The sequence below is a fragment of the Colletotrichum phormii genome (assembly GCF_030913505.1).
Source record: "Colletotrichum phormii strain CBS 102054 chromosome Unknown BDP81scaffold_11, whole genome shotgun sequence".
Taxonomy (NCBI): domain Eukaryota; kingdom Fungi; phylum Ascomycota; class Sordariomycetes; order Glomerellales; family Glomerellaceae; genus Colletotrichum; species Colletotrichum phormii.
The window spans coordinates 793,650-820,975 of record NW_026851453.1 but is presented as its reverse complement, the minus strand read 5'-3'; the positions used below and the strand labels follow the sequence as shown (position 1 = coordinate 820,975).

Below are 27,326 nucleotides of genomic sequence, written 5' to 3'. Positions count from 1 at the left end.
AGACTCGGGAGATATGAGGGGTCCACGATGGCTGAGCGGGGAGACGATGTTCTGGCCGATCATCGATCGCGTGCCTCAACCTCCGATTTACGGGCCCCTTTCTTCTGTCAATCAATGCCTTCTGGTGTGTCACTGCTGTTATCTGTCAAATGCGTGGGTTGCTGGCACTGCGCACGTGTGTGATTGACAGTGTATCAACGAGGGTGCAGATAGGCAAAGCGGGACAAGGTCTAGGGGTACACGAAAGCGCTTTTCGCCGTAAATTAATGTGTTGGATTGTTGCATGTCTTGTCAGCCTTCTCGACGAGGGAAGGTTGATTCGTTGTTCGCCGTTGGTTGGTGCGCTGGTGAACGTGACGTTGTGTTCCAAAGGGGGACCCCTGGCCAATGTCTCAGCAGAGCAGGACGAGATGTGATTCGAGGGTCTAGTTTGATTTTGCTGCACGGAGTGCAGATGCCCGATGTTGACTAGAGAGGAGGGGGGCTGTCTTGGGGTCGGGAGTAGCTTGGCATTGTCTGTATGCCGCGAGTGGCCGTGAGACCGTCGACGGGATGTTCGGGGTGGAGGGGTGCGCTATCCATTGAGATACCGACCTTGGACGCCTAAGGTAGTGCAGGGCCGGAGGGATGGGAATCGACGATATGCGCCAGTCATGCAATTAACGGGTGCGGAGAAGAAATGTGTGTGATGGGCTGGCTCATCAGATGATCACCAGTGTGCACTCTGGAGCGAGGGCCACGACTCAGCCGAAAACGAGCTGGTTCGCCTGGTGCAACGTTGAGGCTGACCAACCTGAGCAAACGCGTCGTGGGCGGGGGTGTGAGGGCGACGGAAGCGCATGGGAGGAAAGGCACGGATCGTCGGAGGGTTTAATCCTCGCCCTTGCTTGGAAATTCGGAAGAAAAGCCTTGATGGTTAATGCTGATGCTGATTGTTGTGGGTGAAACGACAATTCGAGTCGGAATCCGCAGTCTAGTTGATGAAGCAATACTGGAGCGCGATGATGTGATTGCGGTATGGCTTGACCGGGCGCCGGGGCCACAACACCGGCGGTAAGCAGTTATCGAGTATTACAGTTACTCGCTGGCGCGTTGGTGCGTGCACCGGTGACCAGTAGATTTGAGAGACACATCATTCCGGGAGACGGAGACGTCTTGACTCTGGAGGCGGTGCGAGGCACGAAGATGAGCTACGCCCGGAGTAAAAGAACTTATTCCGATGGCGTGACCGGCCAGCCATGAGGGTAACCCCGCAAATGCGGGGTGGGATCCGGCGGGAGGTCGGAGGTGGACGCCATCACGACATCTTCTGAGCTTCTCGATGGTGGAAATGCGAATTGGTGATCTGCCAGGGGAATACCTACGCGGCCCCAAGAGTATTGCCACAAAAAAAAAAAAAAAGAAAAAAAAGAAGAACATGTCGCCGCCTTGGCATGGGGTACAGATGCCAGATGAAAAGGACAGCCGGGAGGTGGATTTGAGAGATGAGCCAGGCGAGTTATCGGTTAGCGGTTCCGACAGTCCCTGCCCGTGCCTGACCAAAATTCCCCATCTGGAGCCTGGAGACTGGAGAAGTGCCCCGTTCGCTTCGGTTCGCAACCACGGTGTTGGTGTTTGTGCCCTGCATGCGTACACTGGGGGCCAGAACAATTGGGCGTATTACACCTCACTTGTGTGTTTGTAGATGTTGCCTTCCGACTACTCAGTCTGAGTTTTGTATGGATGTGAGCGATAACTTGCCTCGGACCCATCTTGTCTCAATCTTCTTTTCTCATGCTCCGGTTCGGTGCCTTTATCAGTGGAGGTCGTTGAAGGGGGAACGGAGTCCTCCGTAATTTTGTCGCGTGCGTGCAGGAACGGCATGCCCCCCATTGAAGCGGCCGTTATTGAAAGAATGTTCCCTTTGGCACACCAGGACCGTCCAATCCTCCAGCTAATCGGAAGAGGCCCTGTCCATGGGTTGAGCGACGCTTATGCAGGTTGTGGGCAGGTCTTTGGGTAAATGTCCAGCTGCAAGAGGGCGATTGGGGTATAGTCGTCGAGATCCAGGGGTCCAATTAGCAGGGACTAGCGAATGGGAGAGAATTTGTTATTCCTGCTTGAAGCATAACGAAGCTTGTTAGTGCTTCAGGAGTCTAGGGTGCCCTACCAGTCATCACGAGAGGCCGAGATAGCACAAGAGTAAGACTAGGTAGCCGGCCCATGCCCGTTGTTCGAGAAGGTGTAGCCGGCCGTTTGGGTTTCGGGCGCTGCGTTCTCATTTGTCGTGGGACGTGTTGTTCACACCGCCAGCCATCGCTTGTCGCTTGGAGTGGCTCGGCTCCCACGGTGTGAAAAAAGCGACTAGCCTTATCGCGAAGGAGCGTTGAAGGGTGATGCAGAATGGAGCCGGATGGAGAAGAAGTTGCTTCTTGTGATGCGAATACGGATACTCCAGCACGAAGAGCCCATACATTGACAAAAGAGAGACTGTAACGACGAGTTGATGTTGTTGCCATGCTGACAAAGTGTATGAGTGGCTGGTAGGTGCTTTGCATGGGTTATTTCGCAATCGGCTGATCGGAAAACGCCATATTTTGACGCATTGCGCTCGACCTGTCTTCCTTGGATAGAGTCACTACCCATGTAGTGATTAGTGTAAGCGTAGCGAAGAGTAGTGTGGTCTGGAAATTGTAATGAGTTATCCGTATTGAATGGCGAAAGGAGAAGAAGGTGGAGGAAGCAGAATTAAGGCGGTGACTAAACAAGTTTGGTAAGGCGGGTTGGATGAATGGCTGCTGTCTGACAGTTTTGGCCGATGACCTACCTACACAGTAACGCACCTTCCTTCCTTAACCATTGGATCGTTGACCGGGGAGGGAAATTTATTGACGATGAACGGGCTCCGAACGATCCTGCTGTCCTCTATCGCCTGCATCTGTCAAGTACCTTAAGGTATCGTCCCTTCACCCCCCTTCCTTCCCGCTCATCGGCGACTGTGTTGCTCCTGAGTCCTGGCGCCTGCGGGCTGCGGCCTTACTGCCAAGGATGGGTCGAAGGAAAGAAGAGAAGCAGCTGGAGCCCCGTGACATTGCATGAGTCGGGGAAAGCCCCACCATCCTGCACAAGCCACTTGGGCATGTTCAGGCAATGCGACCGACGGTGGGCACTGGGCAGTGGTAGAATCAGCACCGTCCGGGGTATCCTTATCTCAAGTACTCCGCAGATCCCTCGCTTGGTGCATATGCAGTGTCTGTGCATGGCGTGGCCCCCGTTTGGCGGATGGCGCTGGTTCTCCTTGCCTCCTGTCCTTCTACGTTCTCCACGTCCCGTCGTCCCTTCCTATCGGGCTCCAAGGGCAATGGCCCGTGGGCGGTACTAGGTAGACCATCGAGGCGGACGGGACTGCTCTTGCTCTCTTCTCTTGGCTCACTTTCTTAAAGCACGCTTCCTCCCACATACGAACGTGATTAACTTCCTTCTCTCCTTTCTAGATCATCCGAAAGACCCACCACATTGTGCCTTTCTCCTAATCACAGGCCACCTCTTGCCCTTGATCACTTATAAACTTTTCAATCACTGCTCATCATCACACTTGACACACACATACACACACGCACACCGGCTCTTTATAAGCAGTCTTGTCTTTCGCCCACACACAAGCCACAAAGACATTCCCTCCACGCAACAAAGGATAACACCATAACTACCATCTACAACACGTTTGCTTAAGTTTCAATAAACAATTGTTACCCGAGACCATTGGTTACAAGCACAATGGCTCCCGATCTCAACTCGCTTCCCTCCTCGCCTCTGGCGCAACCCGCTAATGGCAAGTCTGCCAACGGCAACGGCAATGGAGCACCAAGCGCGAAGCAGCCCAACATTCTCTTCATCATGGCCGACCAACTGGCCGCACCCCAACTCAAGATGTACAATCCCGAGTCACAGATCAAGACACCAAACTTGGACGCTCTTGCCGCCGAGTCTGTTCAGTTCGACTCTGCCTATTGCCCTTCGCCGTTGTGCGCACCATCACGCATGAGCTTGATCACCGGTCTTCTGCCCATGAAGATCGGTGCTTACGATAACGCCAGCCAGATCTCCAGTGAGATCCCCACCTACGCACACTACCTGCGCCTGAAGGGTTACCAGACTGCGCTAGCAGGCAAAATGCATTTCATCGGGGACCAGCTTCATGGCTATGAGACTCGTTTGACTAGCGACATTTACCCCGGCGACTTTGGCTGGGTGGTCAACTGGGATGAGCCTGATACCCGCCTCGAGTGGTACCACAACTCCAGCTCCATTCTCCAAGCCGGCACCTGCGTGCGAAGCAACCAGCTGGATTACGACGAGGAGGTCATGTTCCGCTCCACTCAGTTCCTCTACGACCACGTTCGTGAGGGCCCCGAGAAGCGTCCCTTTGCTCTCACCGTGTCTTTGACTCACCCGCACGACCCCTACACGATTGAGGACAAGTACTGGGATCTCTACGAGGACGTCGATATCGCTCTTCCCAAGGTCCGCATTCCCAAGGAGGAACAGGACCCTCACAGCAAGCGTCTCATGAAGGTCTGCGATCTTTGGGACTACGATTTCACCGACGACCAGATCAAGCGGGCTCGCCGTGCATACTACGGCGCTGTCAGCTACGTTGATGATTGTGTCGGAAGACTTTTGTCCGTTCTGAAGAAGTGCGGCCTGGACGACAACACCATTATCGTCTTTAGCGGCGACCACGGCGACATGCTCGGCGAGCGTGGACTGTGGTATAAGATGAGCTACTTTGAGTCTTCCGTCAGAGTGCCGCTGTTTGTCCGCCACCCGAAGGACTTTGAGCCCCATCGTGTTGACAAGAACGTTTCTACCCTCGATATTCTCCCGACGCTGTGCGATTTGGTCGGCACGAAGCCTGCTCCTGGTCTGCCCATGGATGGTGTTTCATTGCTGCCCCATCTTCAGGGCAAGACCGGCCACGACAAGGTCTACGCCGAGTACACCGGCGAGGGCACTGTCAGTCCGCTCATGATGATTCGAGAGGGTCCTTGGAAGTACATCCACTGCCCTGCAGACGGCACCCAGTTGTTCAACCTTGAGCGCGACCCGCTGGAACTGGTTAACCTGGCGTCATCCAAGGCCATCACTGGCAAGCTGTTGGACGATGAGGCCAAAGCAAAGCTTGAGGAGTACAACGCCGAGACGAAGGCCAAGTGGGACTTTGACGCTATCACGGAGCAGGTCTTGCAGTCTCAGCGCAAGCGTCGCCTCGTATGGGGGGCTCTTACCCAGGGCCAGTTCACCAGCTGGGATTACGACCCCATTGACGACGGTAGAATGAAGTAAGTCGTGACCTTGGTATGATGAAACAGACTTGATGCTAACATCTTTCAGGTACATCCGCTCGCAGATCCCTCTTGACGACCTTGAGCGTCGGGCTCGGTACCCACCCGTGGACAAGTACGGTCGGGAGGTCGACCGGGCCACAACCGGTCACAGAATTCTCTACGACCAAGCTGGATCTCACGGCCAGTAAAATCTTTTGCATATTCATGATGATAACGACACCAAAATGCATGTCACGGGGGCGTTGGGGCCTATCATTTGATTTACAGCACGCGAAATCTTTTTCTCTTCTTTTTCGCAGATATCCGCAAGGCGATTACGCGTATGATCACGATCTTTAAGACGGATCAGACGCCCTCTGTATATTAGCTTTCAATGGGGCTCTAGGAAATGAACGCCCAAAAATTAGCACATAAGCAAGTAACCTGCTGCATTTCAAGTCCAGTCTCCCATGTTGAATCGTGACACCCAATCTCGAGGAAGACTCAGAGGCCAGCTCAAGCAGCCCGCCCATTGTTATTAGGTCTTGACTGTCTTGGTTGATATGCTGCCCATCTCATCGTGCCCGTAGCGATGTATCGAGACCGTCTTGGCTTCATCTCATAAAGTGAGTGCATCGCCACGCCATTGGCCATATCCGAATGCCTTACGTCAAGCATGCATACCAGAAGCCAATTGATTCTGTCTTATTCCCTGCGACCAGAAGGAGCGTCGCTCGAGTCTAACGCTACCTTAATTCAAGGTAGCTCCAGCCTTCAGGATGAGGGGTAGTGGTCCCCTTGTATCCGAAAACCCAAAGGGACCCCCGTCCCGCATAGCCCCTGCTCCTGCAGTGCTTTCGGCTGGGATGCGCCGGCCAGCGGGGTACGCGCTGACGCCGTGATCGCTACTCAGACCCCGTCGACGCGGAGCTTGCAGACCCACTCAACTTGCTCCCCCGGCCGAGTGGATTGGAACGTCACTTCAACCTTTTCCCCCAAATTGCTCAACCTGGATAGAAACCTCCCGTCCGTCAACTCGTAAAAACCACCCCGCATTACCTGCTCCGCCGCAGCTTCGAAGAATCAATTGAGTAGTCACATCACTTCCCGACTCCAGTACTTTTCCCTCAATCACGCCGACTTCCCCCCGCTTGGTAGCCCTCGGCGCGTCGAGACGCGAGCTGTGCGATTTTCATAAACCCACATTCGAGAACGAACGCTACGATTCCCGAGAACCCCAACTACTTCCGAAGCTGCGACGAGCCGTGCGAAAACGATTGAAAGCTCGCAAGAAATAGACCAACGACAATGGACAAGCCGAACGCGCTCGGCATCACCGCCGATGAATTCAAGGCGATTGAGCAGACGCGCCAGCGTCTGTTCCAGCTCTCCAACAGTATCCAGGGCCTGCGGATGGACGTCTTGAAGAGTAACCCGCTTCCTCCCCCGTGAGTCTTTTCCTCCTTCTCCCCCTTCCCCGGTGGCTCCCATCCATGACCTAGAAAGCTAATTATGTCGTGCATCGCCAAAAAAAACAGAGCATCCCTCCAAGCACAATCCCAAATCCTCCTCCGCAACCTCCAATCCCTCCTCGAGACCCTGACGGAAAACACGCACGTCTTTCAACACCTCCACGTCTTCCCGGACGTCGCGTACCCGGGCCGCGTGCACGAGAACATCCTGCTGCAGCTGCTTCGCAAGAAACTTGAGCCGGGCGTCGAGGAGTGGGTTGAGCGCGGGCGGGAGACGACGCGGGAGCTGCGCGGCGGCGGTGATGGGAATGGTGGCGGCGGCGGCGGCGGCGAGGCCCAGCTCGAGGCGGTGTGGCGCGACGTGCGCGCCTGGACCGTGGAGCGGGTGCAGAAATACGTCCTCGAGGAGGCGGGCGACGTGTATACCGAGGACGAGCGGCGGATGGGGGTGGAGAATGTGAGGACTGGGTTGAGGAGGGGGCTTGAGGAGGAGGAGGATGATGAGGATGAGGATGACGAGGAGGGGAGTGATGAGGAGGGTGGTGGTGGTGGTGGTGATGGGGATGTGGTCATGTCTGGGCAGTCGCAGACGAAGAAACCGACAAAGCCAACGGGTCCGGAGCCGGAGATGCTCTTCTGGTTCGAGGCGCGGGGGGACTTTGAGTTACCGCGGAACGTGGACTTGTTGAGCCAGGCTGGTACGAAGCGTGGGCGGTGATGTAGGGAGAGAGGGGGAGGGGCGAGGCGAGGGTTCAGGAGCAGGCAGGACGTGTTTGGCGCAGAGCGGATCGATGATACCCGGCCGCGATGGCGGCTCTTTGAGTAATTGTTTTTTTCTTTTTTCCTTTTTTCGGTCTCGTCTTGCAATACAACTTCAGGAGGGGGGTATCGAAGAAGAAGAAGAAGAAGAAGAAGAAGAAGAGTTTCTGGAACGGTAGTGATCACTGGATACAATCATGATAACCGTCATTGAGAACTAGAACATCTCCAAAGAAGCCTTTCGCGCATGCGGCATGCGCAAACTTCCAGTGACCCCCAAAAGCTACGTGTAGTCTCATTGCCGTGCATTTTACCATCGTGTTTCTAACGGCTTGACATATCCAATACTGCCCCCCATCTTCCGGACTATTACCGTCGGGGACTGAATTAACGGTGTCACCTCGCACCCATCTCCCCCACCTTCCTCACTCGCTACTACGCCTCGGTGACGATCTGGCTGCAATTGCAAAGTTGCGGGCTTTGGGAAAGCGCACAGTATGTCTCTGGATGGGCTCTTGTAACTTTTCACATACGACTGCCCCAGCTAGATTGGGTGGGATGACCACCAATCACCGCAAGCGTACGAAACCTCGGATACTAGGCTACCCTCCTTTATTTTGTTCTATAAACTGACGACATATGCTGGTCCTATCTAGTGTTGCACTGTCTTAACCCCCCGGCCGCTCCGCGCGGTATTAGTCTCAACATCACTACCACCGCAGGCCCTGGGGGGCGTAAGAGTTTGACATCATTTCAGTCAGAGAGGGCGTGGTAGCCACGTGGCGATCAGAAAGATAGCCAGCTTTGATATCGCTCCATGACGGCAACGGTGGAGAAGGCTGATAAGTCTTCTCCTGGCGTTCATACCAGTGGAATTTCCAGTGGTCCACGCTCCATAACTCCTGCTTTGCGAACAGCTTGAGAAGCTCCGTATCCACAAACTCCCCAGGGTCAAAATTGCAACGAACCATGGACGTCCCGTCGACGATTTCTCGCATTACCTGCGGGAACTTGTCAAACAGATAGCAGTTGTTGAAGGCGGGGAAGGCATCGAGTAACTGACCCCTCTAGGTGTTTCTCCTCATCCCATACGGCTCCGGCGGAAAGACGCCGGTTTGGAAACATTCTTCCATCGCCTGCTGCCATGCAGCATCGCGCAGAACGACATTCTGGAAGATTTCCGAACACTGCGGTTCACCCTCTCCGTCCAAGACCAAGGTGAACGAATTGGCGGGCATACCGGCGGAGACGAGTGGCAAGACCTCAATGATCCAGCGCGCGATGGCGAAAGAGATCTCATTAGCGTCCAGACCAAGATTATAGTGATCATGCGTCCGCTCACCAAGTGCTCGCCCCGAACGGTGAAAGAAGGCGTTCCGCCACAAACTGATGCGTCGCTCTATCCGCAAGCCGGAATTCTCTCGACAATAGGGGATCAACCCCATGGCGTGACACTCGGGGTTCGAGACAGACTCCTGATCTTCAATCAGCACGATGTCTCTCATGTGCGCTCGGATCGCAGGCGTGTTGGATTCCAGGAACCGAATGGCAACAGCGGCTGCAGAATAGCGAAACATAGCACGTCTGGCGCATTCAGTGCCCATCCAGCCTACGTCGAGACCATACGCTCTTATTGAATGTTTCCCGCCGAGCGCCTCCATCATCTGTCGGAGATCATGTTGCCTTGGAATGGTCCAAGGGGCCGGGTCCATATCGAGAAGAAGTTGGGTGTCGGGTGTGCCGCCGTGAAGTTCCGTAAAGTCATCACTGAACCGATGCCTGTCTTCTGTGCTTGGCATGGCTCGCAAAGCGAAGCGTACGAAGTCTCGATAAACGGGGTAAGGTTCACCCCATGGGCCTTGCCTGGTCGATCTGCCCCATGTATCGTGCTTGATCATGTCGAGAATAGGCGTGAACTCTGGGAACGCTCCCGATATCTCATCACATGTATCGTCCGAGAGAAGATGCTGTGAGCAGTGGAGCGCATTTTCTAGCTCTTCATTCAGAATCATCATGACGAGGTCAAAGTCTCTAGCTTTGTGGCGTTCGTCTGGCGAGTAAAAGGTTGAAACGGTGATGGTGTTCACCGACAGGGCAAGGCCCCTCATTTCGTCGGCAGCACGTTTGCACTGTACGAAAGAGCCAGGTCGATTGGTCTGCCCATGGCATCTCTGAGTCTATTGGATTCGGGATTCAGGACATAGCCTCCGTCGGACACGACGTAGAACCGGTAAATCATGTCCCGCAGCTCTCGAGGAAGGTGAAAAAATGTCTTTCTCTTGTTGGGAGGCATGCTGCTTGCCGACGACAGGCTGAGCGACATACTCACGCGGGCCGTCAAGGTCGGCCGCAAAGGTCGAGGGCGGCCTACTAGCATGAATCAGCACAAGTTCATCTCACAACGGCTGCCAATAGCAAGGGAATGACGCACCGGACAGAGTGGACTCACTCACACGCACCGGAGATGTTCTGAACTCAACGTCAACGCAGAGGCTTCCGGAGAAAGGGCCAACATGGCCAATATCTTGCTCCTCTTCTTCTCCTGTCAGCCGTTGATCAGCGCGTGATGAAAGTGCCGTCGTACTTGCCGTACCAGAGCTCGCAAGGATTCTTTCCATCCTCATCACATTCCACATCATACACACAAGTACAGACACTGCTTTGAAAGTGGTTAGCGTCTGTCACAGAGATGGAGCAGAAGCAAATGTGACCAACCTCCATCACTTACAAACACAACCACCAAACAACAACATCCGCCAGCTGAACAAATAGTCAGACAACCAGTTTAACGGCAAGCCAGTCAAACAGCCACGTTGACGTGCACCTACTCTGCCGGCTCATGATTAGCTTTGATCATCCAAACACAGAATTGGGGAAGGGAGGGACCCACCACGCAACATACAGTCGGCACTCAGCGGGCTGAGACACTCTCAGGAGAGTGTTAGTGACCGGCATGGGAATGGTAGAAAAAGAAAGAGACGAACCTTACCCAACAATGTCTATCGTCCTGGACACGTCTGCCCCTCTCAGGCTCGATCGATTCTTCTGCCAAACTCTGGTCAGCAGGGTTCATGCGCAGAGGCGTTCCTGCAGCCCAAGCAATAAACCACTATCATGGTATATTCAATAAACATACCGGCCCATTCGACGCCCTGGCCATCGTGGCCCACGAGGGCACGCCGGCGGAATGGCGCGATGCCTTCCGGAGGTGCGGCATTCGGCTGGGCGAGACCACGAACGTCGTGCATAGCCGTGCCGGGCACGACGCCAAGATCCCTGAGAAAGACTATTAGCTTTTGACGTTTCAGGTCTGATTAAGCAGAGGCTAACTTACGGCAACTTGACGCCGGCCTCGAGATCATGCTCCGTAGAGCCAACCCCACGGAGACGCTCCACATCATGGAAAGAAGAGACCACTTGAGAGGTCCACGGACCCTGGAGGAGAAGGAGGCCATCGTGCTGAATCTGGCTGCCCACGCGGGCTGGCACCAGGAGGTGTTGTGTGCGCTGGAGTGGGTGAAGTTGGCCGTCTAGGCGTAGGGCTGGAACTTGGAAGGAATCTGTCAGACCTGTTACTGATGCCTCATGTGAAAGAGGAAAGGGGGCGGGCATACTCACGCGGCGGAAGGTCGGGCGAAAGCTGCTTGAACACGATTGTTAGCATGTCCGAGCAACGCGATGAACGGGGGTAGGCCTCGTACTCGAGGGAAGGGGGATAATAATCGAAGTTCGGTTGGCTGCTGGTAGGACTCGGTCCGCCAGTCAGTCAAAAGGCTCGCAGCATGAGGCACAAAGCAACGTGGAGGAAGTCAACTTACTTAGTAGTTAGGTATGCAGTGCAATATACCCAGTTTTCCTAGACTCAGAGACCTGTCAGTCATGCGAGCGAGGAAGGCAAGGCCGTAAAAGATCTCACCCGTCACACAATATGTCATACACATTGGTACCCCGGCGGAAGGCATCCGCCGAGGGGTGAAGGGCAAAATGGGGGTTGTATTGCAGGTATGGGCTAAGATCTGCTACTGTACAAAGACGAAGCTGGCTGACATGATGAAGTGGAATTCCGTGGCATCAACCAGGAACAAAAGAAAAACAGAGGAGAAGAAGGAGAAGAAAAGGACGAGGGCGAGCAAGGCAATGAGGCGACACCGACAAGCTGGCAGCGGTCTTGGGTACACTAGCCCCGGGACCAAAGAAACGCGCGGCTCCATGACATACATCGAGGTGTGGAAAGAGCGAAGAGCGCGACGAAAGACAAAGAAGGAAAGACGCAAAGAAAGGAAGATACAAAACGGCAAGTGGCATCCGAAGGAAGGTCGGAAGGTGCGGCAACGGTGAGCGCGGCTGCCGATGCCTGCGTGCCGCGATCAACAGGGAAGCGGCATGTGCTTGGCCGTCCACCTGAACTGAGCGATATCGAAATGGTGAATGGCCCACGCGGTGGCGATGTTGGCCTCGGTTGTGACCAGCATGTCGAATTGGATTGCGCGGACGTGTTTGCGCAAGCGACTGCGTTCGAAGGAGAGCTGATCGCAATGGGCAAAGAGATGTTCGGCCGTTTGCTTCGGTTTGCCACAGCGGCATTGGTGTGTGTCGACCAACTGGAGTAAAGACGAGAGGTCAGACTTGCAGAGTCAAAGAGTGAAAACTTCAAGTGGTGCGAAAGAAAGTAAACAGGTGGAAAAAGAGAGAGAGAGAGAGAGAGAGAGAGAGAGAGAGAGAGAGAGAGAGAGAGAGAGAGAGAAAAGAAAATGGCATGGAACCACCGGTACTTTTGTCGGAAGCGAAGACAGATAGCCGTTCAACCCTATCACTCCACTGCGGCAATGGAACAACATGGTACTCTGAGCACGTGTGAGCCCTTGGTAGTACTTGAGACTCTCTGGGTCCCAGTCTTCCTTGAGAGCCGGAGTGTCGCGATTGATATTGCAGACCTTGCCACTTCGTTCGTTCCTGTATCGAACCCACGCTAGACTGCTCCTCTTCATGGAGATGTTCTTCAGGTAGCCCTTGATGATGGCCTTGCGGCGGTTAGGATTGGCCCAGCCCTCGGCTTCTGCCTGCACGGCCTGCTCAGGAGTCCCGTCTCCTCTGGAAAGATGCTTGTCCAAAACCTTTTGGCGCATCTCGAGCCACATGGGTTCCGCCTGGCTGTAGAGGGCTTTGTAGGGATGAGCTTCCAACTCCTGCTCGGTTGCTACGTCTGTGAAGACATTGTCCCACATTGCCTTGAGTTCTCGATACTCTGGTGAATAGAGGTTGTTAATCCGGTGCCTGAGCGCAAGCTGTTCGAGATAAACCGACAACTGAACCATGTGCAGCTCCTTGTGAACGACCTCCGAGGCAGAGGCCTGGAATCCACCAGCCACGAATCGCAGAAAACGCGCCTGTTCCGCGTCAAGGGAATCGATCAGTGCCTTTGTCAGTTGGCCTCGGATCTTCTGGCCTCGACCGTCGATGAACCAAACGGGGCAGGCGTATGAGAAGATGGGAAGAACCGAACTGACGTAAAGACTCTTCCATCTCGTGCAATGATGGCCCTCAAGTCGATCCAGATATTCTGCGAAGATGGATCATCCTCCTCCTGACTTTGGCAAAAATCTGTTGACATAAAGGTCAGCCATGAGGGAAAAAAGAACAAGGCAAGTGAAAGGTGAATGGTGACTTACGTGTGCGATGTGTGCTGCCCATTTGAGTTGCGAATCCACAATGACGCCGAGCAAAAGAAGTTCTGTCTGCAGACAGTCCTTGGGAAGGCCTGGGATATCTGGAAGCTCGGTGCTTAGCGGCCCATGAGTCATGGACTTCCTGAAATGCATGACGAATGTCTTATGAGGACCGAAGAAGATACCGTTGGGTGATGCCCAGCCCACCAAATTTTCGAAGAGGAACTTCAATGCTTGGCAGTTTTGAGCTTCCGAAGGAGACGTGACGAGAATGTTGGTGTCGTCAACGTAAGAGATGGCCAGCGCAAACTTTGCGTACGGACAAGAGACTTGGAGAGCCTCTAGGATGGGGCTGGAAAAGAAGAGGAAGAGAATGGGAGACAAAGGGCTGCCCTGAGGGATGCCAATATCGACCCAAAACTCTTCCGAGGTGTGTCCGGGAAGTTTGAGGACATTCTTGCGGTCGCGGAGGAACGACCAGACAAATCGCACAATCCAATCGGGAACGCCCTTCTGACGAAAAATCTTCAGCAGCTCGAACCGTCGGACGTGATCGTACGCGCCCGTAATGTCAATCGTCATCAACGTGGCTTTCAACTTGGCACGGCCAGTAGGGGACCAACACTGTCGCACTAAATTGATGAGGTGCTCCAGTGCCTTGGTTGTGGACTTGCCGGGTAAGCCAAACTGCGTCGAGGATACCAGGTCGCTGTGCTCCAGGGCCAGTTTCTTGAGGCGGTCTGCAACGATCCTCTCAATCAACTTGCCAACGACGGATAGTAGAGCAACTGGGCGGTAGGCTTTCGGGCTTGTGTAGTCGTCTTTGTTGGCTTTGGGCAAGATGACCGTAATCGAGGGTTTGAAAGCGTCCGGGTGGTACGAGTGGAACAGGCAGGCCTGCGCTCCACGTTTGATGTAAGGATGGATGATGCTGCTCACGCTCACTCCGAGAGCTTCATCGTGTCCGCCGTGGACAGCCTCGTCGGGAACCTCGTCGAAAGGGTCGTGGAGCATCTTGAGGGCGTCAGGCGAAACTCCATCTGGCCCGGCAGCCTTGCCACGGGTGAGGCCTGACAAAACAGCTTTGACATCGTCGCTGACAGCTGAGTTGGCAAAGAGCTGGGGTCGTAGAGGGTCGGGGTCGGGAAGCGGAAGAGGGGACACTGTAGGTCCTTCGCTGGTATTGGGCCAAACTGATCCCCGGAGGCACTGCGCGTTCTCCTCGAGGCTTGTGCACTTGGTCTTGTCTGGTCTGACTAGGAAGGGCATCTGGCCGGAAACGCGCGGCTTGCTCAAGAGGGCGCCTATCTTGGCACGCTTGTGGATGGTTGGGGACTTCTTGCTGTCCCCGGAAAGCATTGCCCGCCACTCCTTCGTCTTTTCAGTCCTGGTCTGGAATTCGAGGCGTCGCTGCAAAGCGTCAAAGTCATCCTCCGCATCTAGATCGGTGCCAAGGTGACTCGAAGCCTGTTGCTCAAGTCCTAGATGTTGCTTGTCCCGCAATGGCGGCGGCTTAGGGGGACTGCAGATGCCGGGAGGACTGGCGAGGGGAACATATAAAGGGATGGCGAGTCGAATGATGTCGTTGAACCTTGAAAAGTACTCGTTGATGTGGGTTTTGCTCGTAAGTGGCAGGTCCAGCAAGCCAGAATGGACCAGTTCCTGCTTCACATGTGCACGAAACCCGGCAACGTCGGCCTTGCCCCAAAGGTAGCGATCGCTGGAGACTCGGTCGGGCTCCATGAGTAGAACGGTCTGAACGATGCGATGATCTGAACTAAAGTAGTTCTCTTTCGGAACGTTCCAGTCCGCAAAACGATGCAGTAAATCTTGGCTGAGAAAGGCGAGGTCGATGGTCGAGGTGTTCTTGAACAAGTCTTCACCTCGGCTGTACGTCAAGGTGCCCGGTTCAACGAGACACTGCATTCCAGCCTGCTGAGTCCCGTGGAGAAGACTATGTGCGTCAGGACTTGTAAGGTACAAGTCGTCAAAAGTCTGTCAGTGTTGATGTTCGTGAGGCGATTGTAGACGTTGTGAATGTTGATGGGACCGGCCAAGGTCGAGAGAGCTAACGTCGCAGCCAAAGCGTCTTTGTGTCGCCGCGTCGGGGGGTCGAGGCGGTCAAGGCGATCCTGAAAGTTCTAGGGGACCTCGTCTAGGTCCTCGTGAAAAATTGGATGCCATTCTCCAACCTTAATTGTGTCTATTGCCAAGAAGGCCACTGGATCAAGATCCACGAGCACTCGAGGCTCCCTTTTGGCCCTCTTGTTTGGCGGGCACGGCATGTATGGATGATCATCCTCGCGGAGAGTTCGGGCCGTCCGGTACACCGGTCTGTAATTCTCGGTAGCAATCCATGGAAGTTGGGCTTGGAGGATCTTGAATGGCAATGACATGAGGTGGTCCTTCGGGGTGTGTGTTTTGGGTATAGGTTACAAGTTTCTTTACCCGTGTTTTGCTCCCTTTCGCGTTGAACTGCCAAAGGACGAGGGTTCCTTCAACCTGGCCTTCCGAGGAAGAAACGTTGGCACTCATGGCCTACACTTCGGAGCCAACGCAATGGCTGTCGTCTGTGAAGTGGAAGGCCACGGGCGGTAAGGGGAAGGGGGGGGGGGGGGAGAAGGTCAAAAGGGTTTTGATGTTCGGTCAATGTAGAGAGTTTGGAAGAGGGCGAGGGAATGGAGTTGGAAGCGATAAAGGTGGGAGAGATATAGAAAACGATGTCGGATTGGAAGTCCAAATCGACCGCGAGTCAGGGCCACCAAAGGTCACTTTATCAATTTCCAACAGCTCGGCAGCAGACAGACAGTTCAAGTCCTTGGTAAGTGAGAATCACCAGATATCACCATCACACTTGTAACGTGTGACATGGTGTTGCCTCGGCCTAACAGTGCTTAATCACTTATAGGGCACACTATTCCAACTTCCCTGTCATCGAGTAAATTCAGAACAGGATTCTGTGCGAGTCCGGAGCACGAAAATTCAGCTTGAAACGAATGGAGTATCTCACCTCGGGAGTCGGCACCAGAATCTTGGGTACGCTCACGTAACATGCCTCGCTACGATCTGGCTAACTGTCAGAAACAAAATCACAGTACCTCACAAGTTGCAGTACCTCACCTTAGGTTAGTAGATCACGGGTGAGGCAGGTATTACCTACCTTGGTGATCAAGCGCTACGTTTCGCAGCAGGTAGATAGTGGAAGTCTTTAAGAACCTTGACCGTACCTTCACAACGTATGTCGCGTGGAGATAGTCCACGAGTCCACGGTTGGTCCCATTACAGATACCACAAGGTTTCGACATGTCAGCCGACGAATAAATTGCAAGGTACGGACATGGAGTAATTAGTGATGCTTCTGAAGGAGGAGAGTTCAGTCCGGCGTCACGCGTGCGGCGTCCGCCATGCGCTCCCCACTCCCTAATCGTTCCAAAATTTCAATAGTGTACCATTGGCGGACATCTACGGATACAGGCCAAGACCAAAATAGTCACCAACCCGGGCCCAGACCCGAGGGATAATTCTAAAAGGCGGATAAAGGACCTGCTACTGTAACTGTGTCCGTACAAGATGGAGCCCCCTAATCTACCTGAGCACGACACGACTGGCACATTGTCGGTATGGCAACCGAAGTGCCTGGAGTTTTGGCTCCCAATGATGGAACCAACTTGTGTGTCTAGGATCCTTCCTTATCATTCTTCATGCAGGGGCAGGCCGCCAGGCGACAGGTCTCACCAGTGCCGCGGTTTCGCCAGGTCTATTTGTTCCAGGGTCTCAAGTCTAGATTCGGTGATATCCACTGCACCGTCTTGAATCACCAACCACCCTATTACTCATGAACCATGAGTCCGCACTCCATGGGTCCCTTTTCAAGGCGTACAGGGGGGCAAGGTCGAGGGGACCTTGGCGCCATGGCCCCCTCCAAGTTCCAGCCCGCTGCCAACCGTGAACGTTGAGCCACGTACGTAATTCCAAAGTGTAAAAAAGCTTTTCCATCCATCGCAATCCCGACAACGACGACGACGACGACGACCCTTGGCGGCCCACGGAAACTGTTACATTGAGCAAGCAAAGCTATCTCTTTCAGTCCTGGGTCCCGGGTCCCTGCGCCTCTTTTCTTTTTCAAACCTCACACCGGACATTGTTTTCTCACAAAGTACCCGTGACTTGCATGGTTTTCTCTCTCTAATTTTCCAGTTATGCGATGATGACACGGTACTTACTCTTCGGACGGTCAGACCTTCCAGGAAGCCGAGTGCCTCCTTCGTCTTCAGTGCGGGTTGTCTGGTGACTTCCCTCTTGCAGGGATGGGGGAGATTGCACAGCGCAGCTTTCCCACGTCGAATTCAATTAGCAAATTCTCGCAGAATCTGCAATCACCACCGAGCTGGTTGGCAGGGAGGCAAGGTAATAGGGGAGGTACCCATACCATTCGGTTGGGTATCCAGCTTGCAACTTTCCTCTCAAATCGACACAGATTTCTCCTTGACACCTACTGCCATGTACCATTCTGCCTCGTTCCTCAATCCCTCTTTTTCTGGCTCATGATACATTCAAGGCCTTTGCGTCACTTCACTCGCCGACAAGAACGCCAGTTTTACTCTACACACATCCCTGACGAAAGACACCAAACTCTAGAAGATGGCCTAGTTAAAGAATTTTAAAAACTTTAAGCAGAGGCTTAAAGCGTCAACGGCCGCCTTCCGAATCGGACCATGACCAGCCCGATGCTCAGAGGGGACGCGTATACACTCCATCTTCTTCCGCGGCAGGTAAGGCCTTTGGTCTCTAGCAAGTCACGGAATGTTGTGCGCAGTTTTGGAAGTCTTTTCTTTTTTCTGTTCAAGTTCGCAGAACTAACCTACCTCTTTCAACCTCGATAGATTCGACCAGTGTCTTACCACCGACAGGGCCAACGCCAGGACCCGCGCCCGCGCCCGCGCCCACGTCCACGCCCGCGCATCGAAGCCAGTCCCCTCCGCCCACGAAGACGTCACGAGCCGAGAATCTCAAGCACATGATAAAGGAGCTACAAATGTTGCTTGGGACTGAAGAGGTCACTGTAAGCGTCGTACAGAGTCTGGTGGATCTCTACCAGAGCCAACTCTCATCGATCCCACAGCTGAGGACGCTCCTCCAAGGACCTTCCCAAGATGGTCCTCTGGGGATGGGAGAGGTCCTGAAGACTATTCGTCAAGAGTTGAAGCCTGCCAAAAGGCATGCCTTTCGCGAGCCTCCCACTGCCAGGTTCAAGATGATGGGACCGCCTGAGTACCTCGAGGAAGCAAAAGCCCTACAGCCAAGCCAGATCATGTAGATTGTGGCCACTATACGAGAACGGGAACGCAAACCGAAAGGGAGCGCCCAGCAACAGATCAGAGGGGCCGTCAACAACGCCCCGGATGACGGGGCCAGTGACCATGACCAGTCGTGCTGGGATTCCGTTCTTGGTGCTCGTGTCGATCGAAACGTGGTCAAGCTCTTCTGCAAAGACGACAAGGCTGTGAGTGATATCTACGCCCGTGCAGACAGTGTCTGCCAGGCATTCGGTCTCGGTAAACTTGTACAAGTTCCTGAAAACTACTATGTCGAAGTCCACGGCCTCAGGATGTCGAGAGAAGAGTTCAACAAAATTCCTGACCGAAATCAAGCTTGGGGGCAAGAAATTCGGTCAAGATTGTCCACAGCGCGAGGACTTTTGGGAGGACTTGTCTTGACTCTCACTGATGAGAAAGATGCTCTCCGTCTCTGTCGTGGATGGGTTTACTTGAGCGGATCAAAGGTCACGGCTGTGAAAGTCATCTCCATAGCGTTGGCCAAGTTGCGCGAGGAGGAGGGCATATCACTAACTGTTCTTCCTATCCAGTGCGGTTGACATCTGCTCGGTACCGTATTTCTGCGTACGTTGCTCTGAACCTGGCCACTTCAAAGACCAGTGCGCCAATGCTCTGCGATGTGGAAAATGTGCTGAAGCGCATGAAACATTCCCTTGCGAGGCTATCGAGAAACTGTAAGAATGAGGGCATCAAGGATCAACGCCATACCGCCTGGTCGTCGATGTGCCAATCGTTAACAACAAAGCGAATGTTTGACATTTCCAAGGGATTCGCAAGTGCCGAACCTGCTTGGGCCTCAGCCTTGGCTCAGGCTCAGACGACGTGTGAGAAATGCCAGCCCACGGCTCCCCCGAGAGCACGAAGAAAGCAGAGAAAACAGTCAAGATGGGGTGCTGGGGGAAAAGATTCGACGCAGTGCGTTGATGACGAGAATATGGAGTCGAGCAGTCAGGCCGAGCCTCATCCGACTGGGGCATCATCAGTGCCATCGCCTGTCGGCGGGTCGAACCCTGGCGAAAGCCAACAAGCCGTGGATGTGCCTCGGGAGAAGGATGCGATGGAAGCTGGGGCGAGAGAAGACGAAGCCATGCAGACGCCCAAAGCCTCTTCAGGCCATTCTTCTCTAACAGTTGGGACCAAGCTTGTCGACGCCTTTGAGAGAATGAGGGGCGGTGGTCGTGGTTGGGACAGGTTTGTCCAAGCAGATGGTACAGACAGGTCCGATCAAAGCGGGACAGGGGATGAACGAGCCGGAGAAGAAACGTCGTGGTAGGCCGAAAAAGCCCGACCCGAATAATTCGAAGGCAATACATATGGATGAGAACATGAACTCGCAATCTCCAGTCTTTCGGAACGCTTCGGTACCTCTTTCAGAGCCAGAACCGATGCAGATCGAGCCTGAGAAGTCGCAGTCATGGTTGGCCGATGCAAGAGAGACGCCCGAGGAGCAGCAGTAGCTAGCAGCTTCTTCGCCCGACTTTCCTGCGGCGTTGACGGCAAAGTTCACGTCGGCGGAGGACACGAACACGCCAAATTTAATTGATTATTCCCATTCGCCAGCAACATCAGAGGCAACCCTTGAGGTATAACTTGATACGGAGGGGGATGGAGGACACGCGGCACTCACCGAGAGACTGAGAAGAATCATTTTCATCTCCACACAGGGCTTGCAGAGTTGTCTCAATGTGAAGTGTGACCGTATGAGGCATGGCCTGAGTGGAGAAAAAAACACCACATGAATTGACTGGGGAGAGATTGCCAAGAGAGCCACCATCAACCTTTTCAGCCATCACCGTTAGAGCCATCACGCCAGTCGCTCCCGCTGTCCTCAGCCGATACTCCGTCACGTCGCCTACCCTCGGGCGGAACTCCGTTGAAGGTCTCGTCAAAGGCATTTGGGCCGCAGCCATCCGCGGCAGAGGACTTTACAATGACCGTCAAGATTCGTCGCAAATTCGGCGAGTACAGGGCACACAGATTGATCGATAGCGCAGTCCTCAATCAATTTGTGTACAATAGGTTTTCATTCTGCGACGTCTGTGAGGTGGGAATCAGAGGCAACATTATGGATCTACGTTTCAGCACCGAGGCCTCATTCAGGAGAACAGAGGACCTGAAAGAGTACTTGCGTATACCAAGAACTCTCGGAGTCCACGAGGCCAAGATCAGTTTGGTTCCAGAAATGTACCACGTCGTTGTGGACATGGCTTACACCCCGGAACTTTTTGAGCAACCTCGACCACGTTGCTTCCGAGTGGAGTGTGATAACCGGCGCAGAGATTGCCAAAGTCGTTCGCAGCAATCAATATCTCTACATCGCTGTGCATCGATTCCCGGATACCGAGGTACTTTGCAAATACCGCTACTCGATGATGGTTGGGGAGAATGAATGTCTTTCGACCATGACGTAAGCCCCCCATGTTTCCTTCAATCTCACTGAAACGAGAAGCTGATGAGCGAAATAGTCCTGTTGATCCTCGGAGCTTGCCGGACATTTGTCACAAGTGCTGCGAACCCGGTCACTTTGCGAGCCAGTGTGAAATGCCCCGCTGTCTGCTGCAGTTGTTTGGGAAACCACACGTGGCTGGAATGTAGTGACAGGCGCGGTGTTTACTTGCGCAAGTGGGAAGTGCCCAAGTTGCTTGAAACGCAAAAGACAAGCCGGGGCTCAGATTGCTCTGGATCATCCGCCATGGGATTGAAGCTATGGCTATTCCACAATGGTCTGGGTGACATTCCAGGACGTCAAAATAAACTTGGGGCGTCCGTAGGTTGCTGCAACGGCGCCTGCACTGACTCCACAGCTGTGCATTTCCAGTGGGTTTGGTGGCACCAAGTACCTGCGACTTGTGTAAGTACACGGTACTTTGCAAGGATTACAGAGCACGGGCGCCACCTTACAATGACGGTAGTGTTCGTCTCCGTCGCCCACCCAACTTTGGACGACACCCCGCCACCTCGACCCGACAGTCACGGACACACGGACGTCGCCCTCGACTGCGACCGACTTACACACACACTCGAGATGGCATAACCTCCCCAACAACCCCCTTGACATGAATGGTTTGCATGCAGCGCAGTCCTGAGCGCATCCCGAATGATTCCCCCACCTTGACATTTTTTCTTCTTTCCTCTCACTGCCGTGGCAAGATTGCCCCGAAGCCGTGTCGGGTGCTCCCCCGTCGTCCCTGAGCCGAGAGGGTCGCGTCCCGACTCCCAACTGCCGATGGAAGTACGGCGTGCGGCGTGCGGCGTGCAACATGAGGTGTTCTACGACCAGACTCAGGGCACTCCAGGGCGCCTTACACAAGTGGCACGGGCCTTGAGACCACTGGACCAAGCGGGGGACCGTGTTGTTGGCTGCTGCGGTTTGGTCCGCGGGACCGTTGGTGCTCGTGTAGGTTGCATCATCCCCCCGACGCTGTTAGAAAATTCAGATGCCAGAACAAACCCACCCACCCTTTCTTGTAGTATGCAAAGCGTGTAAGTTTCTGCTCACGTACCCGTGTAAGAGACGTGAGAAACAGTCTCCTTGTCAGGAATCGTCTCCCTCATCACCGCCGCGACATCGTCCACGCCCCTCGTGAAATCGATCCCAGATACGATCGCCAAACGGGGGTCATCAGTAGGCAGCCGCGCCTCCTCGAGGGTCAATGCCCGGTTCGTGGTGCCGGTGATGCGGACAAAGGTCGTGGGCGTGGGGTATGTCCTGGCTTGGTTGAGGAGGGACCAGCCTGAGATGCCCGAGGCGCCGAGGATGAGTGCGTGTGCCATTTTGTCTTTGATCTTGGGATGATGTCTTTTGGAGGTTCTCGACATTTCCGGTTGGAATTGAGATAGGGGGTGGGATGTTATATAGGCTTTCTGCGACTGAGTGCTTGGGATTGGTGTGCTGTTTCGTGGTGATGTGGTGATGTGGTTTGTCGCTGACGAACAGCGACGGAGGCTACGCGGAATCCAATTCCCGAGGGGGATTGGTAAAGGCGTACTTTACGTTTCCAACGTGACTTTGGGGCTAACAAATGCGGTACATTGAAGAATTAGATCAATTACAAGGGCTCAAGGACTGATTTCGTAACAGTACATCGAGTGGGCGTTTGTTGCACGATGGGCTGGACTGAAGACATGTCGTGAGGCAGCGTCATGGCTTGAAACCACGAGACCAAGGAGTAAAGCTCCTCCTCCACAACACTCGCGTGCACGCCGTGAGCTATGCTAGCTAGACATGACCTGAATATGAGATAACCCCGGATCCAAACTCGGTCTGTGTTATTTTCTTTTTCTTTTTCTTGCCCCCTCGCTCTCGTTATAATGGTGTTCAAATTGCTTCCCGCCTCCCCCATCCTCCCGTTTCGTGGTTTTTCTCGTAGACATGTTGTAACACGAGATTCACTTTGACACCAACCCCCACCCTCCGGAATACAGATACAGGAGAGGCGGTCGATAATCGTGATTCGATATAGGTAGGTATACCTTGGCATGGCGGATATGTCTACGCTTATATCGGGGTAGGTAGGTATACCCGTAGAACAAGAACAAGAGTCCCTCCCTCGGGAGAATACCTTACCATTCATTCCATCCCCTTTCCACGCTCTCGTATTCCTCCATCGATCAAACGCAGCGTCACGGTCGGGAAAATGTTTGAAAGAAGAAAAATCGCGATGAAGCCATACTTACACACGTCCGGGAGATGTCCCGCTTATTCCGGCTCTTGGGCCAATGTCAACTCTAGCCCCGCCGGACCCACTCCGACGGCTGCTCCGGCGTCATTCTCCCTGGCGTCGGTTGCTCTGCTGCCGGTTGCTCCTGCTGGGAACATGATACATGCCGACGAGAACCACGAGAAAGATGGACGAGAGAGAGTTTAGGGGGGAGGGAGCTAGCTGAAGCATGATCTGCGGCTGTAGCGATTGAGTGAGGATGAGGCAATCAAGATGCAGCTCATGGGCTCTGAGCACTTGACCTCCGTGCCCGTGCAGAACACGGCAATCCTCACCACGGTGTGAGTAAGGGCCGAGGGCTCCGGCTTAGATCATCGCGGGGTTTCTACCTCAACATTCCCGTCAAGTTCCCTATTCATGAGATGATTATGTGAGTATTGAATTGCCGAATTCTCACGGTATCCTTGTGAGAGTTATAACTCATCTTTCAAAAAGCAACAAGTGGTGATGATCTGGGGGTCTTGACGGGGAGAGGTGTGGGTTGGGGAGGATGACTCATCCCCGGCAAAATGTCATTTTGCCGACGAGACCGGAGAGAAACGAAAGCTCGGGCCGCTGCCAGCTGCCGGTGCGTTGTGAAATCTGACAAAGCAACAAAACTGGCAAGCCTGGCCGCCTCGGCATCCTGACATTTCGCCGTCATCGGTGTGTGAAAGGGCGCCCTCTGACACATACTTGCAATGTCCCAGTAATGTAGGCAATAGGTATGCGTATGTGGGTGTTGTTGGTCAATTGACCATGGGCAACACTTTCGTAGAGATGCATTTGACTTGAACCTTGCCATTTTTCTTTCTTGTCTTTGTCTTTTGCCTTGACTTCTCTCTCTCTCTCTTTCAACCTCTTCTTCTCCCCCGCTATCCGTTTCCGCCCCCCCCCCCCCCCCGCCCCCCGAGAAATGCCATTCCCGCCATGGCGGCTCGCAACAGCACCCCGCCCAGCGGCACGACGGAGACCCGGAGCCGGGGTGAAAGGCGAAGCCCCTTTGACGACGGGCCTCTTCCGCCCATCAAATCAACCGCCTGCCGCCGATGCCATTCGCGAAAAGTAAAGTGCTCCGGCGACCAGCCCTGCCAGAATTGTCGGCATGCCGGAAAAGGTGCCGAGTGCACGTACCCGCGCCGCAATAGACAGGTCAAGGTCAGACAAAGGTACTTGACATTTGAACGAAATCCGGGCAATTACAAAATACATACGGTTTCCTGGGGGTTTTTTTTTCTTTCTTTTTCTTTATCTTTCTTCTTCCTTTCCCCTACTATAAAACTACGGGATGATGAGGAGCTCATGCCAAATTGTTTGTAAAATTACAGTTACATTGACAGTCTTTTGGACGAGATCCGTCGTCTCAAGAGCCAAGCTGCCTCCCAGAGCGCTTCAACCTCCACTTGTGCGCCGCTAGATGACGTGACATCAACAACGACGACGACAGCAACACCGTCTCAGAATACCAGCTACACTAGCAACAGAGAGGCACTATCGACACCAACATCCGCAAACCCAGGCGATAATGAAGAGCCCACGGCAATGGCAGCGGCAGCGGAGGAGGCCGCAGCAGCAGCCGGGGCCGCAGCTCCAGCAACAGCAACACTCGAAGTGAAACCGTGGTTCATCAACGCCAACGTCTTCCGCACCCCGATCCTCATCGGCGAGGTCGCCGACGCCGCCTTCTCCACCCGCTTCCGCCAAGTCATCTCGGACCCTTACGCGCCCCAACCCCGCCACATGCTCCGCGTAAACTACGCCCCCGACGCCGAGCTCATGGCCCTCGTCAAGTCCTCCGACGTCGCCTGGCCCACGCCCTCGCGCTCCCGCTTCCTCGTCGAGGTGGCCCTCAAGTACGTCGCCCGCCGGTACCACGTCGTCCGCCGCAGCGCCGTCATGCGCGACCTCGAACAGAGCATCCACAACCCCTCCTGGGGCGACCTCATGCTCCGCTCCAAGCTCTGGGCCCTCTTCGCCATCGGCGAGCTCTACTCCACCCGCTCCATCCCCTCTGAGAAGGACTTCCCTGGCATGCCCTACTTCGCCAAAGCCTCGCGCGTCCTCGGCGTCCTCGACGAGCGGCCCGGCACCGACTCGATCGAGATCATGCTGCTCCTGTCCTTTTACTCGCTGGCCCTCAACCGCCGGTACAGCGCCTTCGTCATGTCCGGCACGGCGATGCGCATGGCCATCGTCATGGGCCTGCACCTCAACATCCCCGAATCCCAGCTGCGCGACCCGGACCTGCGCGAGCACCGCAAGCGCCTCTTCTGGACGACGTACATCTTTGACCGCATCTGGGCCTCCAAGCTCGGCCACCCGACCGCCATCCAGGACAGCGACGTCGGCGTCGACTTGCCCTCCGAGGCGTCGTCGGACGACGCGGCGACGGCGCGGACGCACGCGGCCGACTTTGAGGATACTGCCTACCACGTGGCGAGCCTGCGGCTGGCGGCCCTCATTACCAAGACGGTGCGCTCCATCTACGGCCAGCGCAGCCAGGGCGAGGCGACGACGCTGTCGAAGAGGGTCCAGCAGGCGCTCAAGGATCTCAGGGCGTGGGTGGAGGATTTGCCTGTCCATTTGCAGATTGATAACGCGGGGATCGGGCCGAAGCCTATTTCGCTGCATTTGTCTTTTAATCAGGTATTATTCCTCATCCGCACACTTTACACACACACACACACACACACACTTGAAGAGACAAGTCTTTACTAACACACCCCACCAAAAGTGCGCAATCCTAGCAACCCGCCCCATCCTACTCCACATCCTACGAACCCAAGTCGCCTCCTGGCCATCCACAACCACAACGACCCCCGAAACCCAAGTCCCTGCCAGCGCCATCACGCTATCGGAAGCCTGCATCCGCTGCGCGCGGCACTCGATCCGCCTCCTCACCGACTCGTGGATCGACGGGTCCTTTGCCACGTTTGACTACTTTTACACGCAGTACCTCTTTTCCGCGCTGACGATCCTCGCCGCCTCGAGTCTCTTGCAGGACAGCCACGGGGCAGCGCCCAACGACGACAAGGAGGCCTTTGAGGAATCGGTCAGGTTTCTCTCGCAGCTGCGGGACGCGGGGAATTTCGCTGCGCAGGAGTATTGTCACCACGTTGATGTGATGAGGGCTGAGCTTGATAGGTTTTACGCGAAGCGGACGGGGAGGATGGAGGCTGAGCAGCCGCCGCAGCAGGAACAGGCTTCCTCTTATGGTGGGGTACCACAACCACTGCCGTCGCACGGACTCGGGCCTGAACCGGAATCCGGCCCGCTCATGACGTCGCAATTCGGTCTGGGTGGTGGACTACCTGTGAGAGCCGGGGCCGGGCCCACAACGGCAGGGATGGCGCTGACGGAGCCGTCGTTGGAGGAGCTCCTTGCGCAGCCGGTGTTGGATCTGCAGTTTTTGGAGGCGTCGTTTTATGATGACTTGCAGGCGTTGTATTGGCCTGATTTTAGCGCGGAGAATTGGGATACGTGGGCTTCTACTTGAAGGTCTTGGTGATGTGACAGCGGGAGGGGGTGAGGGCGGGGTTTGGAGCAGAAAAGGTTGTAGATGAACGGAAGCAAACTATTCCGTCTCCATTGACGTATACAGTGAACCGCCAGGTAAAAGAATTCAATTTGAAATTTTTTAATTTTTTTTTGAAAAAAAGAGATGAGATCTTGTCGAGTTTGTTTTATTTGCGGGATCATTTTCTTCCGGGGAGGTAGTCCAGGTGGGGGCAACGGACACAGGAGGACTGGTACTCTTTCCCGATTCGATGGAGACAGGGGTCCGTGATTGGGGGGGAATTTCTGTCCTTGTTCTGTTCGGATTTCTTGGGGCTTTGAGACGGGACCAATTTTTGGTATGCCCCGTCCAGCTGGAATGACATGGTTACATTTTAGGGGTAAGGTATGCATAGGTAGGTACTTGCACATCACGCAACATGATGAACATTGTTGCATTTGGGAGATCTGGGCGGAGCGGCTTGCAATGGCCAACTTGGATCACAATCAACATCTTGTTTCTTGGCAGAAATCGAGTTTAGTAAGAGCAGCTGGATGGACACCTCGTTCCGACGGGACAAATAATCAACGT

General features: G+C 54.4%; 8 protein-coding genes across 8 annotated transcripts; 4 read left to right on the top strand and 4 right to left on the bottom strand.

The window, feature by feature from the left end:
• Window positions 1–1,833: 1,833 nt before the first annotated feature.
• Window positions 1,834–2,581, bottom strand: BDP81DRAFT_34308 (uncharacterized protein). Its single transcript, XM_060586051.1, has 2 exons — window positions 2,150–2,581; window positions 1,834–2,067 (listed from the first exon to the last, which is right to left on the bottom strand). The coding sequence occupies exons 1-2, from the start codon at window positions 2,535–2,537 to the stop codon at window positions 1,934–1,936; spliced, it is 522 nt and encodes a 173-aa protein (XP_060444772.1). The 5' UTR covers window positions 2,538–2,581; the 3' UTR covers window positions 1,834–1,933.
• Window positions 2,582–3,384: 803 nt separating this feature from the next.
• BDP81DRAFT_481625 (choline-sulfatase) lies at window positions 3,385–5,764 on the top strand. Its single transcript, XM_060594966.1, has 2 exons — window positions 3,385–5,321; window positions 5,374–5,764. Exons 1-2 carry the CDS (start codon window positions 3,757–3,759, stop codon window positions 5,513–5,515), a joined length of 1,707 nt encoding a protein of 568 aa, XP_060444771.1. The 5' UTR covers window positions 3,385–3,756; the 3' UTR covers window positions 5,516–5,764.
• A 466-nt stretch (window positions 5,765–6,230) lies between these two features.
• Window positions 6,231–7,699, top strand: BDP81DRAFT_375475 (mediator of RNA polymerase II transcription complex subunit 8-domain-containing protein). The gene is made up of 2 exons (XM_060586719.1): window positions 6,231–6,754; window positions 6,845–7,699. Exons 1-2 carry the CDS (start codon window positions 6,615–6,617, stop codon window positions 7,494–7,496), a joined length of 792 nt encoding a protein of 263 aa, XP_060444770.1. The 5' UTR covers window positions 6,231–6,614; the 3' UTR covers window positions 7,497–7,699.
• Window positions 7,700–8,144: 445 nt separating this feature from the next.
• Window positions 8,145–9,494, bottom strand: BDP81DRAFT_429151 (uncharacterized protein). Its single transcript, XM_060590492.1, has one exon. The coding sequence runs from the start codon at window positions 9,433–9,435 to the stop codon at window positions 8,605–8,607; it is 831 nt and encodes a 276-aa protein (XP_060444769.1). The 5' UTR covers window positions 9,436–9,494; the 3' UTR covers window positions 8,145–8,604.
• A 39-nt stretch (window positions 9,495–9,533) lies between these two features.
• BDP81DRAFT_429150 (uncharacterized protein) lies at window positions 9,534–9,864 on the bottom strand. The gene has a single exon (XM_060590491.1). It carries the CDS (start codon window positions 9,858–9,860, stop codon window positions 9,642–9,644), a length of 219 nt encoding a protein of 72 aa, XP_060444768.1. The 5' UTR covers window positions 9,861–9,864; the 3' UTR covers window positions 9,534–9,641.
• A 2,055-nt stretch (window positions 9,865–11,919) lies between these two features.
• BDP81DRAFT_429148 (uncharacterized protein) lies at window positions 11,920–12,174 on the top strand. The gene has a single exon (XM_060590490.1). It carries the CDS (start codon window positions 11,959–11,961, stop codon window positions 12,145–12,147), a length of 189 nt encoding a protein of 62 aa, XP_060444767.1. The 5' UTR covers window positions 11,920–11,958; the 3' UTR covers window positions 12,148–12,174.
• A 9,647-nt stretch (window positions 12,175–21,821) lies between these two features.
• BDP81DRAFT_450094 (uncharacterized protein) lies at window positions 21,822–22,313 on the bottom strand (the record flags this gene model as incomplete). Its single annotated transcript, XM_060592483.1, has 2 exons — window positions 21,822–22,003; window positions 22,043–22,313. The coding sequence occupies 2 exons, from the start codon at window positions 22,311–22,313 to the stop codon at window positions 21,822–21,824; spliced, it is 453 nt and encodes a 150-aa protein (XP_060444766.1).
• A 1,160-nt stretch (window positions 22,314–23,473) lies between these two features.
• BDP81DRAFT_394796 (fungal-specific transcription factor domain-containing protein) lies at window positions 23,474–26,735 on the top strand (the record flags this gene model as incomplete). The annotated part of the gene is made up of 3 exons (XM_060588003.1): window positions 23,474–23,541; window positions 24,568–25,885; window positions 25,974–26,735. The coding sequence occupies 3 exons, from the start codon at window positions 23,474–23,476 to the stop codon at window positions 26,733–26,735; spliced, it is 2,148 nt and encodes a 715-aa protein (XP_060444765.1).
• Window positions 26,736–27,326: the final 591 nt, after the last annotated feature.